The 12,585-nt window shown below is 40.3% G+C and overlaps 1 protein-coding gene across 4 annotated transcripts in view; it reads right to left on the bottom strand.

The window, feature by feature from the left end:
* vps13d (vacuolar protein sorting 13 homolog D) overlaps positions 1 to 10,459 on the bottom strand; it is a 396,056-nt gene extending 385,597 nt beyond the window's left edge. For 3 of the 4 annotated variants that reach the window (XM_049581623.1, XM_049581627.1, XM_049581628.1), the window contains exon 1: positions 9,924 to 10,459. Coding sequence is in view for 1 of the 4 variants with exons in the window: in XM_049581624.1 (XP_049437581.1) it covers positions 3,394 to 3,490 (97 nt within the window). In the remaining 3 variants the exon portion in view is untranslated. Of the gene's footprint in view, positions 1 to 3,393; positions 3,597 to 9,923 lie in introns of all 4 variants that reach the window. The other variant, XM_049581624.1, reaches the window with a different exon arrangement.
* Positions 10,460 to 12,585: the final 2,126 nt, after the last annotated feature.

Here is a 12,585-nt window from a genome sequence, read left to right as displayed (position 1 = left end):
TAAATATAATGCCAGTAAAAGTGTTGTGTTGATCAGTAGAACAAAAGAGGACAAATGTCTAAATTTTCCAGATTTTAAATTGTCTAATAATGTCCTCTGTACAAGTGTTGTTTTCACTTAGTGTGGGGGAGAATGTGGTTGAAGACATTGTCTTGGGAGCATTTCCCTGGTTTCCTGCGGGTCACCAGTTTCTGGTTGCCTTTTGGGTTCCAGTGGAATCAGTGCATAAGTATCCACCACCAGTATCTGTCCGAAGACTAGGGTTGAGATAAATTAGCCAGTAAGTGTGACCAGTTAGATAGAGCTGGGAGCTTGAGCTCTGTGGTCATTATTTGATTTCACCAGCACATGTTACAGTACATATGTTTTTGTGGGTTTGTAATCTTAAATACTGTGGCCAGTTTCGCTGAATCAATGTCCTTTGTCTGGTCTTGATGGTAAGTTGCACTATCAACTGTTTGAACCTGGCATGCTTCAAGATGGCTAGGCATGTGGTAGAATTTGATTTGGTTGGTTAGGAACAAACGATGGCAGTGAGGAAATGGTTGACTAAATTTGTTGTTAGCATTTGCAATTTGGTAGCTTGGCCTGCTAATTTTGTTGATAAGTGCTACAGCTCATGCTTTGTTTGGTTTTGCGTCTGAGCTTTGTTGTAGCTTCTCTTTGTGTTGTGCGTCTTTGTACTACTTGGTTGGCTAGTGAACCTTTGTTTAGAGGAACCTCTGGGTATGCTACTTTGGTTTAGCGCTTATGTAATACCACTTCAGTATGCTTTGAGTAGCTGTCATTCTGAATAGGCAGAGCATCCTGACCTGTGCTTTGTGTGGTTGCAGACCACCTTGTAAGAAGTCATGTGATGAGCTTTGGTGCTCATTCTGAGAGCAACATTTTGATGTGTTCTTTGGGTTGGGGGTTTAACAATCTCTTGCTGACTGTACCTCACTGCTCTATACCCACTTTCCTGAATTCCTGCAAAATACAAATCTGCATTGTGAGGTGGGTGCTGTTTCAAATCGAATCCTACAAATTTTCTAAAAGCCTTTTTAACTAGCCATTATGTGGTGACGCTTTATTTTCCCATGCACTAGCTTCTGATAGCAGTAAATTTCTCATTCTTAAATTGCCCCTCCACTGTTTTGGACAATGTTCCAGCCAGCCTCATCATGTAGTTGGCTGACATTAGAGGATTGTTACTTGATTAGGCTCACCTGGGCTTCCAAGCTATAAAAGCTGCCTCAGGTTTTAACTTGGTCTATCCCTTCCTTCAGCTGACAGCCACTGAGCATCATTGGTTTTGGTTTGCACCTTCAACACCTCCACAGCAGACATGACGCACACCCATGCATGGCTTTCATAATTGACTTTGCTGACCTACACACTGCACTGATTTCAATTCAAATAAAACACAAGAAGTTTGTGCTCTAAAGACAGGATCAGCACTAGGGATGCACCGAAATGAAAATTTGTGGCTGAAGCCGAAGCCGAATAAAATTAAACGCTTGAGTCTCCCTAGGTTGGATTTGGAACCACACTCCTAACTACCACGTCCTTACTCCCAGGTAACAAGAGCTCTGTCATGACCAGTGTTGGGTAAGGGTTACTTTAAAAGTAATCAAAGTACGTTACTGCGTTACTTTTTTAAAAAAGTAACCAGTTACTTTAAAAGTACTTCCAACGTTACTCCCTGAGAAAAGTAACTCAACCACTTTTAAAGTACTTTTGAGTATTCTACATTTCCTATTGGGCAATGGGCCACAGGGTGCTAATGTTTTGTATGTTTAGTTTGCCATCATCATTTTTTGTATGTTAATTTTGTGCTCTACATAACATTGTGAAATTTTAAAATTTAGGTGGAGGCTTCAAATAAGCGTACTGGGTTTTTTGTCTCTTCCTGCACCATGTACTATTTATCTGTTATTCTTGTGTATTTTTAAACTGTGCAAAATAAACTAAACTCAACTAAACTAAAACTAAAAGCCTACATTTTTTGTCTCCAAAATTAAAGTTATGGACCACTTGCCCTTCACTGAGATCCAATTCTCCCATCATATGGGGTCAGATCAGTCTCATAATGAATGAACTCATGCAGGGTTTTTCACGAGTGCACATGCTCTGGTTCACAGTTGCATTTCGGACTCACTAATGCACACGATCTGTTTCGCAAATGCACACGCTCTGGTTCACAAATATAATTTTTATTCAAACTTGCAATATAAATTCGGAAATGCACACGCTCTGCTTCACAAATATTATTTTGAGGCACACTTGTAATATAAATTCACAGATCATGCGAATCGCTGAATGTGCATTTACAAACTGCTTCTCATTTGTGAACCTCTCTACATTTGTGAGAGAAATCTGTGTGGTGGATTTTGAGACTCCCCTGACATTGCAGGTCAACGAACGTCACCATTGGCTGATAAATCTGTCAATCAAATTTATGATTCTGATTGACAGATTCATCAGTTAATCAGGTGTGTTCGTTTTGTTACTTAAGTATTTGATTACTCAAACAGCAAACTAATGCAAAAAGTAATCAAAGTACTCTAATGCGTTACTTTGTAACGTGTTATACCCAGCTCTGGTCCTGACCTTGGTACATTTAAATTCCTCTGTTAAACTAGATACTGGCAGCTGAAGTATCCCTTTTCCATACAATGCAATGCATTACTTAAGTTAATTTTAGTTTAATAAATTTGGCTTGTTTTAAGTAAATCTTTTGTGTGGACTCCCTTCTTGTCACATTCACTGAGCCAGTTTGTGACAGTTTAAAAAAAGAAACAGTGTTGGAGTTTTTGGCAGACCAATTTTTAAGTCCGGTTTTTACCATGCTGCAGTTTGCACAACAAAAACAGTTTACATTCTGCAATTTTTTGATGCATTCTTATTCCGTCTTTATTGTATGATTTTGTGGGCCACGCAAACCCTATAGAAATCAAAGCTTTCAGTATACATGATGGTATTAAAATGTTTTTAATCTGTATTTTGTGAGGTCCTGGCAGTAGAATAAGCCACTATTAACCTATATAAAGGCCCAGTCATGCAAGAAATAAAAACATGAAAAAAATACTGTGATGTACCGTGAAATCACCAGAATCTTAGAAAATACTGTGATAAAAATGTTTGGTCTGACCGCCCAGCACTAACTCTCAAAAACACTCAAAGTATTAGACTGAATCACTGCTGCTCTCAGAGGACAATGCAGTTCAGCTGTAACACATTCTGATATGTCACATTTTCATTAAGCTGAAGCATTAATGTATAGTATCTCAACTACTCAAAGAATGAAGTGACTAAAAATGGTAACCATATTTTCAGTTCCTGCAACAAAAAGTTGATGCCAGCCTGGCAACAACTTTTACCAGTTAGTGTTCAGCCCTGATGTGGAATTACCTTTCAGAAGGGCAATGGAGAGCTGATCTGTGTTCAGGTTGCTGACATATTTTCCAAGGTATGTGTTTAGCACCCAGGCAACGAGACCCTCCAACATCCTGGTGGCTCAGGGATGATGAGAGCTACTCCAACGTGTAAGGTTATTCTGATGATGAAAAGTATGACCCCTCGTCTGTAGCCCTCACAGGTGAGTAGGTCAACGTCTGATAAACACAGAACATATGTTTGATTAATCAATAGAGACATATTGGTTTTATTATGAAAGTAAATTGATTGAATTGTTCATCAAAACTCCTGTATCAGTGAGCACACATATACATCAAAGTCCATTCTAAAGTCTGTTTTTTTTTTTAAAAAAAAAAAAAAAAAAAGGTAAGTAGTACTTAAGTGTCACTTTAAACAACTGTTAGTGTGTCAATATTATTTCATCAGGCTTTTGTTACATGCTAAAAACACTGGAACCCAGGTATGTGACTCCATCCCCACATTCTTTTCACCGACAGAGCCGTACCCAAGCTTTACAGTGATGTAAAGCATAAAGTTGAGGAATAATAATAATAATAATAATAATAATAATAATAACAACACATTTTATGTCTGGGCGCCTTTCATGGCATTCAGGTCGCCTTACAATGTAAAATACAAAGTAAAATACAATAAAATACAACGTACAACATAATTAAACATTTTACAACAAACAAACAAAAAAATATCAGTTAATAAAGCAAACAAAACAAACATAAACAAAACATCTACCCACTCAAAGAGAGAAGGAGAGCCTGAACAAGTGAGTTTTCAGCCTGGATTTGATGTGTGGTAGAGAATCAATATTTCGGAGGTCAGGGGAGAGTGCATTCCAGAGCTGGGGAGCAGAGCGGAATCTTTGAGTACAGTAGGAAGGGTGGCATTGACTTGTGATGCCTGGACTTCAAGGTCAGTGGATTCATATGTGACTATTAGAGATGCACCGAAATGAAAATTTGTGGCCGAAGCCGTAGGCCGAATAAAATTAAACACTTGGCTGAATACCGAGTACCGAATGCCGTTGTTTAGTTTTTCATTAGTTTTTGCAGAGGAACACCCTTCAGTTAAGTGTTGTCACGGTACCAAAATTGGGACCCACGCTACAATACCAGTGAAAATATCATGGTTCTGAGAAGTATCACGATACCACAGTGAAAATGAGGCAGATGTGCCTTTTGTCATTTATAAAAGATAAATCACTTTTCTATAATACATCAATGATATTTTAATGGAATAAATTACTTACTGACTTATTCATACTTCAAAAACAGCATCAATAAGTGATTAACATAGGGGGGATCAAAATAAAATAAATAAATAAAATAAAAATCAACCAGCCACCCTCCTCCCCTGACAAGTAAAGAACAGCCCCTTCATAAGTTAAGAACAGTCCCTCAAGTGTGATGAGATTTGTGGACCGTTACCTGCCACAAAGAGAGAAATGTGAACGGCTCATTTCTCCTCTGACACGTCACATACCTGTGTGCCGCCACGGCTCGGCTGTTCAGGTATTTCTGGACAGTCATGACACCAACGAAGTCTTACTGGACCTGGAGCCGGGCTTCTCCGTCGCCGCTAAGCCATTATCTTGAGCCGCAGAGCACTATGGCCGCAGTATTTGACAATACATTCCTGTCTGTGTCTGTGACCCCCGTTCAACCCACAACCGACAGGATTTGCCTTTCGTTTCTGCTGCTGGTTGAAATCTGTACTGGCACAGCGTGCTGCTGAATGATTTCTTTTGCTTGCACAAAACTGTTTTTAGTTGCAACTGCCGACAATTTACTCCGTCCGTCACCAAGACGCTGTTTGATTGCGTCATCAAAACACACCGCTATTATTCGGCCTTGCTTTTCACTTATTCCACCGAATACAGAATGTGTGTTTTTTTGCAATATTCGGCCGAATATATTCGGTTACCGAATATTCGGTGCATCCCTACTATAACGGCACATAATCTCACAGAGAACTGGCGACTGCTGTCTCATGTTCTCCAAACTAGAGCAGTACATGAGAGTCACACCGCAGCAAACATAGCAGTCCTCCTGCAAAATGCAGCACAAGAATGGGAGATTGAAGTTGTAACAGAAAACGCTCCAAACATGGGTGTTGCCATTCAGTGAGGTGGATACCTGCATGTGAAGTGTTTCACTCAAGTGCTTAATCTGGCCTCACAGAGAGCGTTAAATCTGCCAGCAGTTCAGTTTGTCAGGTGTATGCAGCATTGGTGACAGGTTTTGTGACGTGTTGGTCAGTCTGTCTGCTTAACATCACATTTTGCTGCAATAAAAATGATTAAAGTCAGATGAACAGACTGAAAACTTCATCTCATGAGCTAAAACTGACAATGATTAAGTTTTCCTTTAGACAGTCAGAAAATAGGTAATATATCCCAATATATTTTAGCGCAATACTCAGCATATCGAAATATCGCAATAACATTGTATTGTGACAATATCGTAACATCGGTCCTCTGGTGATTCCCACCCCTAGTGAGCCCTGGTGCACGGGAGCATTATCATATATGTTTCTCCAATCTTTAATTCAGGATTTCCTTTAATTTGTCCCCCATCTGTATTTGTACTAGGGATGCACATGAATTAGTCGTCTAAACAACTAAACGTCCGCCCTCTCACTTGTCGTCACCAGAAATATTAGTTGGTTAAAGTAATTAGTGTGTTATTCATGTACAAGGCCGCTTAACTGTCATGCAGCCACCTGCCACTAGTGGGGGCTACAGAGCCGTCAGGCAGCAGCCCCTTCCCGCGGTAATGCTCAAGTAGACTGGAGTTTTGAAACAGTACAGTGGGATGTTGGAGGGATGTCCTATTGCAAAACGAGCGCAGTTTAAGTGAGTTTTTGTCAGACAATGTGCAGGGTTTACATTCATACTGCATGGCCCAAAATGCCTCTCATTTCAGCTGAGATAATAATTATAATAGTATAATAATAATTATAATTTAGATGTCGTTTTATTAACTTTAAAGTGAATTGCTATCATTTCTGTCAGATTAGTCTTGCCACCAGACAATCAGAGATCTCCGCCTTCTGATAGTCTGGGGACACTTTCTAAAGTGTGTTTAACACACCAGAGAAAACGGCTGGCAACAAAACAACGCCTCTTGCATTTTTAAAAAGGACACGCCCTCCCGGAAATGTGCGCTCCCCCTTTTTCTCATCCACAAAGAAACAAACACACAGAGAGATTGAAAATGGATGCCGAGAGATTTAATTCCGTTTTATCAAACGTGTGCTCAGTCCACAAGATTGTGGAAATGAAGGACTTACAGCGACTTTGTTTAAAACTTTTAATGTAGTCAGACTATGTTTACGAGTACAAGAGTTCAGCGAGCCACCGAAGGACCGCCCTGTGGATTTACTATTGGTTCTGCAATGTAGGGAGTTTTTTTAAACTCTGAAATTGTATCCGCCCATCTAAACACAAAATCAGGGAGAAAGACATCAGTCTTTAGTTAAGCAAAGCGTCTAAAGACTGACTTGTGAGTCTACTGTCAGATAATCTGCAAGGTTCAATGTGCCCCACATTTCAGAGGCAATTTATTTATTTTAGATGTTATTTTAGTGGTCAAGTTTTGACTGAGTTGTCGTCATGTTCACATTCATACTGCACAGCGCAAAGTGTCTCGTACTTCAGCATTTAAAATCAGACATGGTTGTTGAAGATTATGATTAATGGCTTCAAAGGGCTCTTAATGCACACAATATTTTTTAGGACAATGCTTCAAATACTTAACAATAAATTGTGCTAAATTTTGACTGTTTTCTGAGTGTTTTCCCTTTTTTAGACTAGTCTTAAAAGATTTTCGTTTCGTCAACAGGGAAATTAGTCACCAGGAACATCCCTAATTTGTACTAGGGCCAATCAAAAGCTCCAGTAGGCAACATTGTTTTGGTATAACTGAAGTAAAAACTTTATAATATCCTCTAAGCATAATGTAAATCAAGTGGTCTGAGACAAACAACAAGTTTCTGCACCTTACCATGGCTCTGTGTTCAGCCTCTAAAGAATCAGTATCGTGCCGATGTGCATCAACCAATCAAAGGTTAGTCTCGCCACCAGACAATCAGAGATCTCCGCCTTCTGATAGTCTGGGGACACTCCTTTCTAAAGTGTGTTTAACACACCGGAGAAAACGGCCGGCAACAAAGCAACGCCTCTTGCATTTTTGAAAAGGACACGCCCTACCGGAAATGTGCACTCCCCCTTTTCTCGTCCGCAAGGAAATAAACACACAGAGAGCTTGAAAATGGATGCCGAGAGATTTAACTCCGTTTTATCAAACGTGTGCTCAGTCCACAAGATTGTGGAAATGAAGGACTTACAACGACGTGAGCCATTTTGTACTGCTACACGTGTTTCTAGTCGGACTGTGTTTACGAGCACAAGAGTTCAGCAAACCACCAAAGGACCGCCCTGCGCATTTACTATTGGTTCTGCAACGTAGGGAGTTTTTTTAAACTCTGAAATTGTATTCGCCCATCTAAACACAAAATCAAGGAGAAAGTCATCAGTCTTTAGTTAAGCAAAGCGTCTAAAGACTGACTTGTGAGTCTAATCAAAGGTCAGCTCAGACCACTGTGTTCCTATTGGCTGTTCTACAGCATATGCACGTTCCCGTGCCGCCGGAAGAAGGGGAGAGCAAGCGGCAATGGCGAACAGTGCACCAGGTAAAATAGCTATTCCAGCATTGGCTACAACTGCCTACACAGCTAAACCCAAAAAAGGAAGACAGAACTCAGTTCCCCAGAGCCCCAGAGGGAGGGGAAGGGTGAGGTGGGGCCCGGGCCCGGCCGGAGGGCGTGAGGGTCAGCCGTGGGAGTGGAGCCGAGGGCTCTCCACAGAGAGCAAGAGCCGAGCCTCGGGAGTATGTGCGGGTCCGCGAGAGAGGGATGGGGAGGGCTGCTGCGCAGAGAGGGAGAGCCGAGGCTCAGGAGTATGTGCGGGGCTGTGAGGGAGGGATGGGGAGGGCTGCGCGGTGAGGGAGAGCCGAGGCTCCCAGAGAGGGAGAAATAGAACCAAGTAGGATGAAATACTCGCGTGCTCGTCTGGTAGGATTGGTTCAGGGCAGAGACGAACGAAACCTAACTCAGATGAGACTAAAAAATCAACCGTTTTCAGGCTTTCTACCTACTGCAGATTTAATTTCAAAGGCTTACTTTGATATTTTTCAACTTGGACTCTGTTTTCCCAGACATATGTGTCTAAGTGAGTAGTGCTAACTAAAGTTTAGAAACTGGTCAAATAATGAGTGAGAGGGCTGCAGTTGGCAGCAGCAAAACAGGCTGTATGTCCACTAAGTGGTAGTTTTTGCCACAGACAGGCTCAAATTATTATTACTATTATTATTAAGAGTCTGTATTGTAATGTATTTTTACACCTAACTGAGAGAACAAAGGGTTTAATTCAACCAAACCAGAGTTGGTGATACTTTGAACAATGGAAGCCAAGACAAGCCAAGACAGCTTTTGTAAGTTTTATTTCATTTTTGTGGACTTTGAATGAAGTGTGTTTCATAATAAAACTAGAGCACTCGGAGAGCGCAGACCTCTGCCAAGCAGCTCGGATTATCCTGCCATTTTATTATTTTATCCACTTCGCTTCAACAGATCACCACCAAAATTTTATCATCTCTTCCTTGTCCCATTATCAACCTTTCCCAAAAATTCCATCAAAATCCGTTCAAAACGTTTCAAGTTATTTTGCAGACAAACAGACCAAAGCCAGTGAAAACATAACCTCCTTGGCGGAGGTAATTACTGTTCATGTAAATGGAGTCTGGTGGCTTTAGCACTGGTGATTTTGAGGCTGTTTCTGATTAAACACAAAGGACCTCACTTTAATAAAAAAAAAAGATCTACCTCTGTAGGAATTCTTTTCATTATACTGTCAGACAGTATGAATAACAATCTGAAACTGTCCTTGGCAAAAACAAAAAACATTTAGTTGATGTAAATTGACGGTGCAGAATTGCCCTAAGTGATAACATTGCAGCCTGTTTTGCTGCTGCCATCTGTGGGGGTCTCACTAAAAACTAGACCAGTTTCAAAAACTGTTGTTGTCTTTAGTCACTTGACACAAAAACATGAGAGTGGGGTTCAGATTGAACAATACCAAAGTTGCCCTTTAACTTGTGCTGCTGTATTCAGGGATAATGCGATCTCTAAACTTGTATTCTTACTTTCACGAGCTAGACTGCTAATTAGCTACAATGTGGCGACAAGCCACAGACCAAAGCTTTCCGAGGTCGTGTGGTCAATGGCTGCATTACAGTTAGTTATAGAAGTAAAGGAGTGACAGTGCCTAATTAAAGTCGGTGGCTTACCAAAGACCGCATTCACTTATCCTGTGTTTGCAGAGCGACAGTAACTTTAAGATACACAACTTCGGTTAGCATCAAAGCAGCATTGTAACTACTTCACTACAGCTGCCAGAACCGCAGCGTCAATGTAAGGTTACTAGACAAACTGCAGGGTTATTGACTCACCGCCAGAGACGACAGTTGTGGCTCTTCATCCACACAGCTTTGCCGAGTCCATGCCGGTCAGACGTCACTGTCAGTCGGTAGTCATGTCTTGTCAAATCCACTACGGACAGGACTAATGCTATGCTGACATTTCGCGTTAGTAAACGTTAACGTTATGTCAGCTGAACACTGTGGACTGTCGGGCAGCGTTCCGACATCAACCAACAGTGACAATGACACCGGATTTATTTAGAAGCTGTCACCATCAGCGCACAGCACTAAACTCGGCGTGGTTGTGGTGACGGACAGGGCAAGGTTGTGATCCTACGTAGCTAGCCACTTTGCTAAAACTAGCTTGCGAAGGTTAAGTACTCACAGCCGAAATCAGACAGTTAGCGGTAAATCCAACTCAGAGACAACAGCAAGCGCGTGTCATTTCATTAAAAACAAACGTATTTCTCCAAGAATATCGATGTAACTGTTGTATTTCGAGACTTCAGAGCTGAGTGTCGCTGCATCGTATAAAGGAACACTTCCTAATAGCGTTGAACCTCCAATACATACTTCCTGTCATGTGACGAAAACAAACCGTTCCTCTCGTGTGGCGTTGAAGTCCAACCAGGAAAAACGGCCATTTTTGCACTAAACAGCGACTTCAAGTGTGCGTTGCGTATCACACGCTTTTTCTTTTTACTTTTAGTTGGTACTAACAGCTGCCCCTAAAAATACGTACTGAAGCATGCAGTATGCATACATACAACTACGATGTACTACTTTCGCATAACATTACGCCCTTAACTATGACCATTTTGCTTTTATACTTCTTAGTTAAAACAAGCGCCACTTATAGAGTTCACCAGAGACAGAGATTAACCCAGAGAGATCTGCTGTTGTTACTTTGCAATATATGTAGTGAAAGTTATAACTGCACGGTATGCAAAAAAAAAAATCCTCCGCACACTGACATGGACTTTACTATCGGAATTTAATGAAGGGAACAACGCGTTTCGCGTTTAGCGTCATCAGGTTCACCTCATCAGAAACAAAAACAGGTTAAAGAAAACAACTCAAATCCTGTGAATCATTCATGATTCACAGGATTTGAGTTGTTTTCTCATGAATGATTAACAGGATTTGAGTTGTTTTCTTTAACCTGTTTTTGTTTCTTTTTTGCCCCGTAGGATACATAAAAGAAAGCTTAAGAAAGCTGTACTGTCCTACGTAGGGAAAGTCGAGCCTGCACTATCTGCGGAGTAGTGAGTAAAGGATAGACTTGCAGGATATATATTATCAATGTATATTATTCATGTCTTGTTATATGGTTCCTCTGCATAAAGGTATTTGTATATAGGTACTGGTGGTCTCAAGCTAGGATAGAGTAATCTGTAGTAATTCTACCTCTTATCCTCGCTTTGTGTAATATTGATTGTGTAAGTAGACTTTGATATTCATGCATTGAAATTCTTATGTTTTTAACTTATACCATGGTTGATGCATACTTTTTCAACTTCATGATGTATGTAATTGTACTGTTTTTATATATTTTTTGAGTCTTGCTTAGACAAACAGAGAAAAAAAGAAAAAAAGAAAAAACGAAATTAGTCATGTGACCAGCAAGCATTTAAACACACCTGAGAATGCTTAGGTCAGACCTGATGAGGTGAACCTGATGACGCTAAATGCGAAACGCGTTGTTCCCTTCATTAAATTTCGATAGTAAAGTCCATGCCAGTGTGCGGAGGATTTTTTTTGCATATCTTATGACTCACGTTCCTGCTGCCTACCAGCACCTGACGATCTGTGGCTGTGCAAGGAGATTTCATTGACTCCAGTTATAACTGCACGGATTGTAGATTCTAGCAGATTATATTTGCGACAGTGAAGTTACACCTGCACTTCTCCCCTACATTGTTATTAGGGTCCGTGCAGCTCAACTGCCAGGACACTATTGTAATCCCAGGTCGTCGTCTTCTTCTTCTTCTTCTTCTTTTTCTTCTTCTTCTTCTTCTTCTTCTTCTTCTTCTTCTTCGTCTTTCTTCTTCCAAGGAAATCATACTTCCTATGGGTGAAAACTTACCAAACTTTGCACAAAGGTCCAGTCTGATGCCAGATATCCTCAGATGTAAACTCAAGACAATAGTCCTGATGGTGGCGCTACAGCAAGTGTCTAAAGTTCAAAACTTTGAAAATTCATAACGAATCAACCATACGTGCTACAACTTCACAACTTCCATCAAACTGTAGCCCCAATACGGAAGAAACTGTACATTTAAACCTATTAAAAATTATGAAGTTCATCACACTGTTTTTTTTTTTCAAAAACTGTAAAACTTCTTAAACCTATCTCCTCCCACAATTTTTGCTCAATTGACACCAAACTTGCTACAGAGCATCTTCAGACTGTCGTACAAAAACTACATTTCTCAGATTTTTGATTTATCAAAAATTGAGCCTACAGTGCATCAAAATGTTTGACTGTAAACAGTACTGTAAACATATACATGCAAATTCTTGCTAAATAAATCTTCAATGTTCATGAAAAAAATGACAAAATTCTAGAGTCATGGTAGATGATGTGTGGCAAATTTCAGAATTTTATCTCAAAAACTGAATTTTTGACAGCATTTTGAATTTTGCTCTAATGTGAAGAATTGGAGTCAATGTAAAAATGGCAATTTTAAAC

The sequence above is a fragment of the Epinephelus fuscoguttatus genome, linkage group LG7 (genome assembly GCF_011397635.1).
Source record: "Epinephelus fuscoguttatus linkage group LG7, E.fuscoguttatus.final_Chr_v1".
Taxonomy (NCBI): domain Eukaryota; kingdom Metazoa; phylum Chordata; class Actinopteri; order Perciformes; family Serranidae; genus Epinephelus; species Epinephelus fuscoguttatus.
This window is presented reverse-complemented; position numbering and strand designations above follow the sequence as displayed.